Source organism: Cyprinus carpio, chromosome B6 (assembly GCF_018340385.1).
Source record: "Cyprinus carpio isolate SPL01 chromosome B6, ASM1834038v1, whole genome shotgun sequence".
Taxonomy (NCBI): Eukaryota; Metazoa; Chordata; class Actinopteri; order Cypriniformes; family Cyprinidae; genus Cyprinus; species Cyprinus carpio.
The window spans coordinates 7,815,961-7,831,371 of record NC_056602.1 but is presented as its reverse complement, the minus strand read 5'-3'; the positions used below and the strand labels follow the sequence as shown (position 1 = coordinate 7,831,371).

At 36.0% G+C, this 15,411-nt stretch overlaps 1 protein-coding gene across 5 annotated transcripts in view; it reads right to left on the bottom strand.

Moving 5' to 3' along the window:
• Positions 1 to 15,411, bottom strand: part of LOC109055088 (potassium voltage-gated channel subfamily H member 7-like) — a 52,936-nt gene that overhangs the window by 17,633 nt on the left and 19,892 nt on the right. For 2 of the 5 annotated variants that reach the window (XM_042725501.1, XM_042725500.1), the window contains exons 3-7: positions 13,943 to 14,098; positions 7,535 to 7,996; positions 2,696 to 2,716; positions 2,098 to 2,121; positions 1,617 to 1,831 (exon numbers count right to left, since the gene is read on the bottom strand). In XM_042725501.1, the coding sequence (XP_042581435.1) occupies positions 1,617 to 1,831; positions 2,098 to 2,121; positions 2,696 to 2,716; positions 7,535 to 7,996; positions 13,943 to 14,098 (878 nt within the window). The remainder of the gene's footprint in view (positions 1 to 1,616; positions 1,832 to 2,097; positions 2,122 to 2,695; positions 2,717 to 7,534; positions 7,997 to 13,942; positions 14,099 to 15,411) is intronic. The other 3 variants (XM_042725503.1, XM_042725502.1, XM_042725504.1) reach the window with 3 other exon arrangements.

Below are 15,411 nucleotides of genomic sequence, written 5' to 3'. Positions count from 1 at the left end.
TTTCGTTTGAAGTTACCATCATTAGTGCTCTCTTTGTTCAACATGAAACAGAATTCGCAACCCAATTTATTTCTGTAACCTGACATTTTTTTTGAGTGAAACATGATATTTAAAGAAAAAAAAATATTCTAAGAACTTTCATCCATCAGGAATTGACTAAATAATGAAAACGGGTGTTATATACCAGATCCAGATAGTAATTCAAAGTCGATAATTTATTTTATTTAGTTTTTTGTTTTAAAAACATTAAAATCTCTTATGCTCACCAAGGCTTCATTTATTTGATAAAAAATACAGCAAAAACAGTAAAATTGTGAAAAGTTATTACAACATAAAATAACCAATGCTGATTTGTTGCTCAAAAACATTTCTTATTAGTAACAGTGCAGCTGTTTATTATTATATTGTGTAAACTGTTTCTTTCATTTCAGGATTATTTGAACAGCATTTATTTGAAAATGAATTTTTTATAATATTGCAAATATATTTTTACTGCCATTTTTGATCAATTCAATGAGTCTTTGCTGAATAATAAAGTATTACTTAAAAGAATATTACTGACCACAAACTGTAAAATGGTAATGTACATACAAATGAGGAAAACAACAAAGTGATGCATCTTAAGCAGGCAATAGTATGAACCATAAACATATAAAGTCTCAAACATTGAGGGTTTTATTAAATGCTAAAAACGCAGAGGATTTTTTAAGAGTCAGCAAGATGCTGTTAAATGTTCATGGAAGAGATATGTTTTTAGCTGTTTCTTGAATATCAGGTTTGTAAAATCATTCCGTGAATGTGAATGTTTGGAGACATGATTTGTGCCTCTCTGTCATGGTACCATGACATGACGCTCACGCACTGACCTCAAACTTCTGGAGTTGATGTAAATTGGTTAAGAGGGATTTGAGGTAAGAGGATGCGGAGCATGGGGCTGTTTTGTACTCAAGCACCAATGTCTTGAACTTGATGCGAGCACTGACCAGTAGAGAAATGAAGAGAGGTGTAAAGTGAAAAAAGATAGTGAAAGTCGTGACATTTGGCAAGTATGCTAACCCATACTCGGAATTGGTGCTCTGCATTTAACCCATCCAAGTGCACACACACAGCAGTGAGAAGTGAACACACCATGAACACACACCCAGAGCAGTGGGCAGCTATATCCAGCACCCGGGGAGCAACTGGGGGTTCAGTGCCTTGCTCAAGGGCACTTCAGCCATGGGTATTGAGGGTTGAAGAGAGCGCTGTTCATTCACTCCCCCCATAATGTGCAATAATTAATGTGAACTGAGGTTTAAGAAAGGATTACTTTAAGGCAAATTTATTTACATTTTTCAGGTATACTCAGCTGGTTTATAGAAATGTTAATGAGTTTAATTAGTGTGTGTGTGTTAGTCTTGTCCAACTTTCACTTCTAGCTGAAGGTCTCTTCCCTATATAATTATTAAGATAACCCTTAATATGTCAGACTTTCCCATAAGAGAGACACTAATGTAATATTTCGTAGCAATTAACTGCGTTTTGTGAGACCACTTTTGTTGGCTCCACTTTTTGGTTGTTGCATTTACAGTAGAGTAGTAAATGAATGTTTCCATGAAGTAATGTCCATCTCTCACCTGTGTGACCTTCTCTGTGACGTTGTGTGTTCGATCTTTGACCTTTGGTGCAATGATGGTTTTCTCTGAGGAATGTGGAGATGATGCCCGCTTGTCGTTGTTGGTCTCTGAGAAGTTGAGAGTGATGAGAGGGATCTTGTTGATGGTGCTGTACTTAGTGAGGTTTGAGTCAGACGTGGAACCCAAAATGCTGGACTTGATCTGATTAAATGGTCCTAAAGCAAATACACACACAAATTATGAGCCAGATACAACTCTCTCTCTCTATTAAAAAATGTAGCATTCTAGCAGGAGTTACTTTAATAGTGACATCAACTCTGATCATTTAAGAATCAGCATTTCCAGAACAACAATAAAACAAGCACCACCACCATCAACAACATTTGAGTCAATTGCAAACACAAGATACATAGACAGTAGACACACAGACGACAGAGACATGACAACGGTTAAAATCAAAGAAGTGAAGCTCTAGCCATACCCCCAGCCATCCAAGAACGCGACACTAGCCAATGAGAAGAGAGCGAAAGAGAGAGGGAAGGGGAGCAAAGAATGATTTCACTCTTGAAACGTTAAGAGGTCAAAGGTCTAGAGAATCTGGTATCATCTCAAGAACTTTACTGTCATACACAGGTCACGGAACTGAAATGATCCACACAGTCTTGTATACTGAAAAGATTTATGACAAGAACGTTACAAGAATCTAAACAATCCATTCTTCTGTGGAATACATTAACTTTAACCTGAGGGGTTGAAAACCCATGTAGGTTCAGAAAGAGAGATTTAGATGAAACAAAGGGAGAGGAAGTAAAGAAAGATAGAAAAAGCTGCTAAAGCTCAAATTTAGTTCTTAAATATTGGCTCAAACAATACAGCAAGTGGTTTCTGTCCCATGCACTTTCACACCACGAAAGGCATTACACATGCAAATCTCTCCTCTGTCCCTCTGGCACATTCACACTTATTTTTCAGGATTTTGTGATTGTCAATTTGGTGTGTTTCGGGAGCATTCAGTGTAAGCCTGAGCATGCTTTACACAGGCAGGCAGGCAAGCATGTGCTGAGTAACAGCTCTGTTACCTTTAATACTACGCCCATTATCTGAGAAAGCAATAGACCACGGATGGACAGAGTGAAAGAAGAGAAAGACAGTGAAAAGCAGTCAAAAGCATCAGTACTGATAGGTGAGATCTTTTAGATTTTTTAACTGTGAGAGGGTACATTACGTATGTGTGGATAAAAAAATAAAAAATATATTTTATATTAGATATAGATCATACAATTCGTACTTGTGCTTAATAATGCTGTAAATTGTGAGACTGTTTATTAGATATCTTCTTCCAAGTATAATAAACCACTTGATCAATAAACAACCTTGAGCTGCTGAACACATTAAATCAAAATGTTGTGAAAGTTTCCTTGAACTCCTCGTTACATTTGATATGATATGCAAATGTTTGCATATTTAACAAGCTGACCCTTTGCATATTAAAAGTCACAATAAATAATACATTTCTTACCATACAATTTACTTCATGTACAAGCTATATAATGTATTTTATTGCTTATCATTATGGGAATCTATAATCTATACTACAAATATATATCTTTGCCTGTCTTACTAAACTAACAAGTCACATCACATTTCTGTGGATTTCATTGCACTTTTATTTAACATGGCCAATAAAAATGTTAATTTAATGTGACATTGGCAAAACCTATAGTCATTTGTCCTTGTAAAGACATCTCTCTATATTCACAACAACATTTTTTAATTATGTTTTAGCTATTGCTGAAGAAGAATGTGACTGGAATCCAAACATGGTCAGTCCATTAACAACTATATCCAAGTGCCAAACAACTATAAAACCAATGCTTAGCAATTCCAGGTAACACATTTCAGGATACAGGTCGCAGTTTAACTTCTGCTGTGTCCTAGAGCCTTACAAAGTCACGGCATTGAGAAAATTACTCATTTTAATGAGAAAATCTGCCCTGTCTCTTGATTTCATCAGTCAGTTTCAAGGGCTAAGAAAAAACATTACTTTTTACTTTTAAATATTTAAGCACAGTTAAATATAGAAACCTTATATCCACTTGTGTATATTTTTGGCTAGATACCTTGACTTAACTATGTAAAAGCTTTGACCTTGTACCCATACTTAAAGGTGCTGGATGTAGGATTGACACAGAGTGGTTGAACTAGGTATTGCAGTCCAAAATCTAAATATTGGAGAGGGTTTTTTTCACCGGGTCCCTCCTCCTCAGACTTGGCATAGACAGGTTGCCAGATTGACGACACGAACAGGAACGTTTTAAAACCTTTGTCTATTTTAAGCTGTCTCCATCTCTCAAACGCATCTCCAATATTTATTCTGCTTTTTTTATACCGCTGTTGATCAAATTTTTTTGGATGGATGTCGAGGCTTTTTAGGATGGGCAGAAAGTTCTATTTCCTGCTCTGGCCCCTTTCATTTGCCAGCTTCCATGACTGAAATGAAATACGCTGTATTTCCCGCTTACTGGAAACCCGGGGTGCTGAAATACAATTGGTTAAACTGGCAGTGGGCAGGTTTCACAAACCAAAACAGAGACTGACATTTCGGCCTGGAATGCACATTTTCAAAGGAGAATAACTGACTGTAGCATTGTTTTTCAACTTAGCATGTTTCTTAAATAGCTGCAAACATATTAAGGTATTTTTATGCTTTAGTAGAGTCAAAAACTTACATACAGCACCTTTAAGTAGTATTTTTACACTAGGAAATAGCCTACCCTATTCATATGTTGTGCTTCATTCTCAATATTATAAAATGTCTAAATTAATAAAAATTATTAACCATATTATAATGACATAAGTAAAGCAGTACATTTTACCAAATTGAGTCACTTTGAAGAAATAGTTCACACAAAAGTGAAAATCTGGTTAAAAAAAAAAACAATTTCATCTTCAGGCCATCCAATATGTAGATGAGTTTGTTTCTTCTTTGGAACAGACTGGAGAAATGTAGCATTACATCGCTTGCTCAAAAATGTATCTTCTGCAATGAATGAGTTCAAACAGCTGATAAAAACATCACAATAATCCACACTTTAGTCCATCAACTCGAAAAAATTGTGAGTTTGTATTAAAAAAAATCTAACTCCAATATTTATTCTGCTTTTATTATACCGTTGTTGATCAAATTTTTTTGGATGGATGTCGAGGCTTTTTAGGATGGGCAGAAAGTTCTATTTCCTGCTCTGGCCCCTTTCGTTTGCCAGCTTCCATGACTGAAATGAAATACGCTGTATTTCCCGCTTACTGGAAACCCGGGGTGCCGAAATACAATTGGTTAATCTGGCAGTGGGCAGGTTTCACAAACCAAAACAGAGACTGACATTTCGGCCTGGAACACACATTTTCAAAGGAGAATAATTGACTGTAGCATTGTTTTTCAACTTAGCATGTTTCTTAAATAGCTGCAAACATATTAAGGTATTTTTATGCTTTAGTAGAGTCAAAAACTTACATACAGCACCTTTAAGTAATATTTACATATTTAAGTAATAAAAAAAATCTATCTGTAAGATCATGCCTCCATGCCAGAAATATTGGATCCAGAGCAAGAGGCCAGAATCTGGCGGCCAGATACTGTCAGAAAATATCAGTTTCGTCTGTTAACAGAACAACTAGTCAGCAAAGTTGTTTAATAAATAAATCCTGTTAACAGTCTTGTCTGGTACCCAAACCAGTGTTTTGTCTGGTGCACAAACTGTATTAACGGTCCTCTATCAGCCAGTGAAGAACAGAAGCAGTAGATGAAGTAACGATGATAAAAAAAATTTACTTTATTGAATAGTCTTAGTTGTGCTTGTTTCAATGCTCTGACTTCATCTGACCAGTACAAATCCAACAAGTGTTATTATACCACAAGCAGTGCTTAATTTGATCGTGACAGTGCCTGCGTGCATATGAGAGTGAGCGTAGGTTTATGTATTTGGAGGTTATGTATTGGTCCTCGACATATTTTTGACCGTGACTAGTCAGATTTCTTAAGTTCAAACTCGCTCTCATTGATTGGTGCTTACTGCTTATTGTTTTGTGAGCAGCAGAATGTTTGGAGAAAGTGGAATAATACCAGAAATAATACAAAATAAAAAAAAATATAAAAACTAAAAAAAAAAACAAAAAAAACAAACATATAGCTCACTCCAAAACAAATCATATAAATGTAACTGTATTCAGAATAGAACAAGAATGAAATAAAAACATATAAACCTAAAGAAACCAAAACAAAGCGAAACTGAAAGTACCAGGCGTTAATTGTGCTCACGTACCTCTCATTTGACACAAATCCTAATGTTTCCATATTTGCAATGTATTTGAATGAAACTATTCTTTATAATGTAGAGGCTTTGTACTTCACATGCGTTCGAATATTGACTGAAATATCCTCTTCACATGAGCAAAAATGTGCTTGGCATACAAAGTGGACCAGTTATACCATGGACTATTTAAATTGACCAGTGTAACCTTTTTTACTTTTGGTTGATTGTATTTTATTTTGATAATGAACAGACTGCGATGGCAAGTGTGTGTGCGTGTGTGTGTGGGCGCGCGAGGCGCTGGCGTGATTGAACAGCTGAAACATAAAATACATAATTTTTGGTCATACAGATAAGAGTAAGACATAATGCGAAAACACAAAGTGTTTACTTTTATTTTTGCACACTCAAAATAACAACAAAACATTTGTGATTTTGTAAAATAAAGCAAGGATGCGCATTCAATTAAAACTGTTACTTAAGTCAGATATTTTTTGCATATTAATACCTATACTATGACTGAATTTTATTTTTATGAAAACAAATTTAGTTATTTTTTAGGTATCTTAGATGTACATTTTTCTAAAATCATCCTGGCAACCCATTTTTGTCCCAGAGTTTGAAGCTGTTCCCTAGTGAAGAAACTTATGAACGATGCTCTCTTATAATTGTGGCAACACTGCTTAGTGACGTCATTGAATGTTCCGGAAAAACTTAAGTTGTATTGTCAGTGTGTCGGTCACAGCACCTTTTAATTGCTGTTTTGGATCCGGCAATTATTCTTTTACAAATTAAGCACTGACCACAAGAAATATTAATGGAAAATTGCTGCTTCCCAACAACATCCCATTATGTTAAAAACCTTGAAATGGAGATATTCTCTTATCTCTAACTAATGAAGACAAATAGCCCTTTAAACCACACATCCTAAGACTAAACAACACTGGAAAAATAGTATAAAAAATAATAATAATATAAATGACTAAAAGATAGTAACACACAACACAAATGTATGTTTGCTCTCTTGAAGCAACACGCACAGTTTGCATTTGAGGATCCTTAGATCCTTCATATCATTAAGATGTTTTTAATTTTAAACATTTGCTTCTAGCTACAATACAATCCCTATACCCATAACATTGATGTCTCCAGTAGTAAGTCATTTTGTCTGAATCGGGAGAGAAATATGCATAGATCATGCACCATTTACAAGTGAAAAAAACATCCAAAACATTTGGATTTTGATGTGAGAAAACAAGAGGGGATCAACTTTTTCACTGGAGTAAACATTATTATGGATTATGACCAGAAGGGACGGTTTAAAGTTAAAATGATGGATTAATTAATTTACTTGTGGATTACTGCGATGTTTTTTATCAGCTGTTTGGACTCTGATGACACCCATTCACTGCAGAGGATCCATCAGTGAGCAAGTTATGTAATGCTTAATTTCCCCAGTTCTGTTTAGGTGAATGAAACAAACTCATCTACTTCTTGGATGGTAAAGCAAATTTTAATTTTTGAGTAGACTATTCCTTTCGACACAACCAATAGCAGTCACATAATTCTTCTTAAAAGCTTATGCTTTTGTATTTAGATGTATTTTTATACCTTCGCTAGCATGGCGATCACGGTACGTCCTCTGCGTCTGCGTGCTGAGTCCTTCTAAATCTTGTGTAGATGATACTCTCCTAAACGTGCACATACTGGCCCGTGATGCTCTCCTGGATGCAGTCGGCAAAGGCTCCTGGGGCTCCACCCGCTCCCAGGGGCCCCTTGGAGATGAGTGGTCCTGTGGCCCTGAGATAGGTGAGCATGACCCCAGATAATTCTGGCCAATCAGAGCCCAGGTGTCATTTCCGTAGGAAGGGCTACAGCTCTCACCAGTGGGTGGATGGAGCTCACGTGGAGAAAGGGAAAGAGAGACAGATGACGAGCAGGAAGAGAGTTTCTCATTCTGATCAGCCGAATGGATGGTCACCTCATCCGGGTCTTCCTGAGGGAGTGATTGCTTACTCACTCCCAGCATGCTCAGTGGTGCAGGCAGACGAAAACGGAAGAAACGTCCTTTTTCTATTTAAAAAAAAAAAGGACACAGTAGGTTTCAAAGGGGGTAACAAGAAAGAGGCATGCTTTTATTACTTTATACTGTAAAAATTGTAAGGTTAACAGTCAACATGTCTTCTCTGGAAATTACCAGAGGAAAAATGCCACCAAAAAGAACAAAAATATCTGACAAATGCAAGATAAAGGGGGATAATTAAACTAAATATGACTGTAATAATGATTGTTGACTGCAGCATTAGATTTAGATCTGCTCATATTGCATCAAATAATTTTTTATGCATATTTTTGCAGCACTGCGCATTACCAAGCACACTTTTGTGTTAAGCGTAATAATACAACTGCCAATCAGAGCCTTCAGATTAGTCAAGATTGATAGATTTTTTTGTGAATTCTGAATTCTGCACTCTTGCGAATTTACTCATGAACAACAAAGAGCACATACAATGTAAGTAAGAGATTAATTTTGAAATGTGGACAGCGTAAGAGATTATGAGTTTTTTTGCGAGAGCAGTCGATTTAATTTATGTCCTGTAATAATTAATTTCATAAAATTTAATGGCAGTTCAAAAAACCATTTACTTTTTCATGATACTTAACCAATGCGATTTCTAGATTTTTTAGTGTGCAATAAACTAATTCATAAAGAACTTTTAGATAGCTCTGTCTGTGTAGCCTGTAAGTCAATAAGAGTATGATATGGAGCCAATAGACTAATGGAAAAATATATGCTGGAATATTTATTGCCACTGGACTTCGGGAGAGTTTAAATCCTTTCCCAATTCTGTCCTTTCCCATTTAGTGATGCAGATTTTATTTTATTATTTACGATGATGTTGATAGAATTGTATTTGTATCAGTATTCTGATTCATTGAATGGTTTAGGTATCTGACAAAAGACAACATAGATACATTTGAGAAGGTAATTATAAAAAATTGCCCTTACAAATGTAAAGAAATGCCCCTGGAAATCAATTCCAGTGAGTAGACATTGGCCCTAAATTGAAAAGGTCATTTCTGAACCTGTCCTCCTCCACCTTCTTAATTGGATGTGCTTATTTTGTGTGAGCAGCTACTCTTGCTGATTGGTTCAGAATCAGCTTCTGTCTTATCCAAAAAGCACCATAAATAGTGAAAACATGGTCCCTGAAGGTACTCCAGGGGCTCCAGGAAGAAGATACAAATATAAAGATTTATATTTTCAAGGCATTTCTCACTTTTAAGTAATTTCAAACTTTCTAGCTACTTACCTGTTTTATAATCACTGTATTATTTAAAGGGGTTATATGATGCGATTTCAATTTTTCCTTTCTCTTTGGAGTGTTACCATCTCTTAGTGCATAAAGAAGATCTGTAAAGTTGCAAAGACTAAAGTCTCAAATCCAAAGAGATATTCTTTATCAAAGTTAAGACTCTGCCACACCCCCCTAAAACGGCTCATTCAAACACGCCCACACATATCTACAGCAATATATGGAAATATTTGCGTAATGCCGCCCAAATGTTCATGCAAAGAAAGAAGGTGCAGCTTCAGTAACTGCAGTTATTATTGAAGCAGCCATGTCAGGGAGATGCTGTGTGTATCTAGGCGAAAGCAAAAGCAATTTATATGGCCGTTCCAAAAGTAGATGCATTTAGGACTATTTAAGATTACTTACAACAGAACAGCAACGCATTTTATGGACGACCGTTTCATGAACCTAGGAGAGGAGGTAATTCTGACTTTGCTACGACAATCTGGCGCTTCTGAATCAGCTACTGTAAGTATGTTTTGTTATTAGTTTAAGTATTTGCTATAGACTGTTCAAATGGGGGGTTTTGTGCATCGTGTGTGTGTGTGTGCGCACACGAGTGTGTGTGTGTGTGTGTATGTACGTGTATGTCTGTGCGCACACGAGTGTGTGGGTGTGAGAGAGAGAGAGAGAGAGAGAGAGACAAAGTCACACAGTGGAGTCTGCTGTCTTAACTGTCCGTGGCTTGTGTAACTTACTGCAAACACATAGGAGCTTTATCACTGTGTCTGACACTGTTCCCCTTTCGGGCTTGAACTTAGTTTGAAAGTTGAAGCTTGCGATTATGGAAACGGGCATTACTTTTCCGACAAGTGCTTGCTGTTTTCGGCCAATCACAATGCACTGGGTCATTTGGCCAATCAGAGCAGACTGCACTTGTCAGAAGGAGGGACTTTATAGAAAACAACGTGTTTGAGAGAGGCAGGGCATAGAGGACCTACAATAATGCACAGTATTTGAAAAATAATGTGTTTTTTGAACATTAAACCATGTCAACATATTCTATTGATGTCTTTCCTGGGTATTTAAAAACAGTATTGATGATTTGGTCTTGTTAATTTTATAGCCAGAAAACTTTCCAAATCTATCAATCAGTTGGAGCAGTGCTGGAACGGATCTCTCAAGCCTTGTTAGAAAAAGAATAGTGTCATCTGCATATAGTGCTATTCGGTGATCATGATCTTTAGTCACCATATTCTGTTAGTCCAAATACACAAAATAATGATCTTAAAAAAACATCATATGATCCCTTTAATAATGTTAGATAGTGTTCTTTATGGACGATCTCTCTTTCTATTAGAGCTATTGGATCTTAGCGCTGCGTTTGACACTACTGACCACAACATTCTTTTGCATAGACTAGAAAACTTTGTTGGCATTAATGGAAATGCATTAGCATGGTTTAAATCGTACTTATATGACCGCCATCAATTCATAGCAGTGAATGAATAGGTATCATATCGATCACAAGTGCAGTATGGAGTACCTCAAGGCTCAGTACTAGGGTCGTTTACTCTTCACGCTTTACATGTTACCCTAGGAAACACGGTGTTAGCTTTGACTGTTATGCTGATGATACTCAGCTCTATATTTCTTCGCAGCACAGCGAAACATACCAATTTGGAAAACTAGCGGAATGCATAGTCGATATAAAAAACTGGATGACGAGTAATTTCTTACGCTAAATTCCGAAAAAACAGAGGTGTTAATTATAGGACCTAAAATCTCTGAATGCAATAACCTAGAACACTGTCTAAGACTTGATGGCTGCTCCATCAATTCTTCGTCATCAGTTAGTAACCTAGGTGTGCTGTTTGATAGCAATCTTTGCTTAGAAAGCCATGTTTCTAGCATTTGTAAAACTGCATTTTTCCATCTCAAAAATATATCTAAATTACGACCTATGCTCTCAATGTCAAATGCAGAAATGCATGCATTTATTACCTCAAGGTTAGATTATTGTAATGGTTTATTGGGTGGTTGTTCTGGTCAATCGGATCACAATTAGATGAGGGAGACACATTCTCGATTTCTTTGAGCTGAGGGTCTATGGGTGGGTGTATGTGTGGGATTTTTCCTGATCTTTAGAATAGACATAGAAAGTAGAATTGACATGATTATTTCTAACACCAGAATAACCAAGGATACTTCATAAAGGAGTTCATGTACGGTGCAAATCGTAGCATTACAGCAGCCGTCAAACAAGGTTACACTGATGGGGTCTCTGCAGCAAAACCTCTGCAGCCACAATGTCCTACCCACACTGTGAATCTTTAACAAGAACTTCCTGAATGTTAAACAAGCAGAAATGTCTCTGATGGAGGGAAAACTGGGACATCAGCATCAATGAAATTCAGTGAGAAGACAAGAGGAGACATGGATCAAATGAGCTTTCTCTCTGTATCTTTCTCCTCTGGAGCGCAAGACAGCCGCAGGACTTTACATGGATTTCATTACCTGAGCTTCATATCAACCACAGAGAAAATATGGCTAAATTATTTATGGACCAGTGAGACCAACTTAATCAAATATTATATTATTGGGCAATACCACAACACTGAGTATAGGAGAGCTTCATGAACTCTTGATGCCCTACAAGAACATTATGGTGTCCTAGGAAAACTCATGACATCTGTTTCTATTGTATTTGTGTTGTTGATGTAACATTTCACTTTTGATTTTTCGGTGAACTATTCCTTTAACACTTTAACAATGTATTTGTCACATTGCAGGATTAAGTTGCAAAAAGCAAAATGATAATCAAAATGGTGAAAAATCTAAAGCAGTCGTATAATTTATTATTATTATTATTTTTATTTTATTTTTTATTTTTTTGCGAAAAACTAAGTAGGTTATCATGACTGATTTGCCCCCCATTTCTATCCCTTAGAATTAAAATGCCATTTTCGCTGCCACACCTGTAAAACTCCTATATAAATGCTTTCTTCATATGTGAAATGAGATGCATGCTACGCTCCACTCATTTGCTTATGGCTGCAATATAGTTCTTTTTTCCCTCTTTTTTCCCTGCTCTCTACTTCAACAACAGCTTCTTTGCATAACATTTTTGTTAACCTAACACACTTCACACTTGATGTGAAACACAAATAGTTGCATTCAGCCTGTAATGTTTAAAGAACCTCGATAAAAGTGTTTCTAACACATTTTTGACTTGGGTATTCCAGGATGTGCAGAGTGACAGAGTTGTCATTTGCTCTTTTGCTGTTAGGAATAATAGCATGTATTTTACTTTCTCATTACCTCAATGTAAAAGTTTCTTATTAAAGAATAGTATGAACATGCCGTTTAAATTTATTAATCTGGTTGACATCAGAAAGAATCTTAAAACCATTATTACATATCTCATTTCAATTAATTTCTTCAGATCACTTATTTGTTTTTGATTTCACATTTAGAATCCTTTTTTTTTATCTCTGCAGTGTGATCTCTCTCTTTCTCTCTGTCTGTCTCTACCCATTTTCAGTATCACGCCAGCATTAATTAAAAGTCTCTCCAAACTGGGCTATTTATATCACTCCTTCATCAAAACAACCTAATGCACCCCACAAAAGAAGCTTTTAGAAGGGGACGTCCTTCTATTTTTGATCAGAGTAAAGCCTAATAAATCATTGACAGAGTCAGAATGGAAAAGCTTGTAAATTTTACTAGCTAGTTTGTCTCTTTTTTACTGGTTTAATGTACTCCTCATCTACTTAGCCCTCAGCCTTGCCCTCAGAGGAAGCGAGATCTAGGAAATCTATATTCATCCCAGCTGGACATTTTTTATTTTAAAGCATCATGTTGTATGTCTCAGCATAACACTGACTGCACTGCCATAGCAAATCATCGGTTTATAACAGCCCTGACTAAACAGTGCCTCTAACCTGCACACATACAGTACGAACACACGCAGATGTCCTTTTCAAAACATTCCCTGTTGCTATGATACCACAGAGACGGTATTAGCATTGGATATTAATTGGATTTCATAGTTCAGATGTGACTTTCCAATACAGAGATAGAGGAGCACTTCAGGCAGGGACAGGGTGTGTGTATGTGTATGTGTGCGTGTTCACATGTGTAAACTCATGCAGTAGCATATTTTGCAGAAAATGCAATGCAGCAGTTTTATTGCTTACAGGTCTCTATGAACATTTGTCATAATTATAGCATATGTGCATGCACACACACACGCACACACACACACACACACACACACACACACACGCACACACACTCTCTGTTTGTATTGGATGGTTTAGTGGGCGCCGTTTTCCTGAACGGGATCCTATAAATGAAGCGCCGTTCAGCACCTGGCCTCAGGGATCCAAATAATTGTAACACTGTGTCACATAAATTATTTTCCCCCACTTCATTTCCTTTCTGGCTGACTGGGTTTAGTGTTGACACTGTGTGCTGGTGAGCCAGAGCAACTGGAGCAAATAAAAGCTTTCTCTATCTTCCTCTGCCTTCTCCATATTTCTTCCATCTATTCCTTCTCAGCCACCATTCTCCATTTGTTTGAAATTTCTCTTCCACTCTCTCATCTGGCAGACAAATAGTAAGCAATTAAAGCAGATGCTGGGAATGGATCGCATTGATGGCAATTAAAAAAAGAGAGGGAATGACTGAAAGAAAGTAAATATTAAAGGAAGAGCCTCACTTTGTTCTTGTCTGGCTGGCGAGGTGTGGTTGAGTCGATCTAATGAATCCATGCTGCCCTCTTTCAGCACATAATCGAAGCTCAAGATGAACATCATGACAACACCCTCTTCATTCTTCACTGGAATGATGTGTGTGGCACACAGGAAGTCTGATCCTGTGGACAAAAACAATTTATTCATTATCTTTTGGTTTAGATAGCAAAACAAATCCAACCATAGACCTCTGGTTCATTAGGATTCATCATATTAATTGCCTTAATTAGCATAAGTGTACTGATAAATACACAGAGGTTGTGGAGAGCAGGTTACATTTGCTACTTTACTACATAAACAAACATGCAGTTTTGGGTGTAGATGTTGACGCTTATTCAGTCTGACAGGTTCAGGATTCATTTCTGACAGGCAAAGATGAGGGTCACCATGGTAACTATAGGGCAAGACGACCCTTGAGAAAAAGCACAATGGAGACGTGGTTCTGATTTGTCTTCGCGTTTGATAGAAACCTGTGGATTTGAGTTGATCATTATTGGGGCACAAGAATTATCAGACATGCTAATTAACAACTAGCCTCCATCTAAATTATCATCATCATTGTCATAACTATAATCATTCATAATCATTACATTTTCCCAGTGCATTCGCAACTGACTTATAGTAATGTGTCGATGGTGCTGGAGTTAACAAACAAGATTACAAACACTGCCACTGCAGATTCTTAATAGAGTATTAAACTTGACAGTTACTGATACTTTCCTTGTATTTCCTGTTTTTTGTTTTGTTTTGTTTTTTACAAACAATTCAAGCACATCCTGTGTTCTAGAGTAACTAAATTATTTATACATATTTATAAAATATGGCATTAAAATAAGTTTCCAAGGGGGACACAGGATGATGATTTTTTCCCATTCATATATTATTAATATATATTAATATAATTAATGTTAATATTAATATATTAAAACAATTTAACTAAATTAAAATGCTAAAAATTGTGGAATCACAAAAAAAAAGTTAATTATTTTAGTTTAATTATTCTACAACATTCCCAGTTAATAATATATTATAGTTAGACTTTGAACCCTGATGACAATTTATTTAATGTTTTTGCTAGTAAATAACAAATTAGCATTCTAAACTGTTCAGTGGACCCAAATATTGGTAAAAAGGTTTTAGGTTTGCATATGCCATATAAAATTAATAGAAAACAATACACAATACACTGTCATATTTTTATATAATATAATATAATATAATATAATATAATATAATATAATATAATATAATATAATATAATATAATATAATATAATATAATATAATATAATATAATATAATTTGTTTTGACATCCTTAGTCAGCACCTCCTTTCATTGACTTTTTGAATTTTGATTTGAAAAAGACTTCTAAGTCCTATTTTATACATTAGTGATGGGAAGATTCACTGATTTGCTCGGTGCATCGGCATAAAAG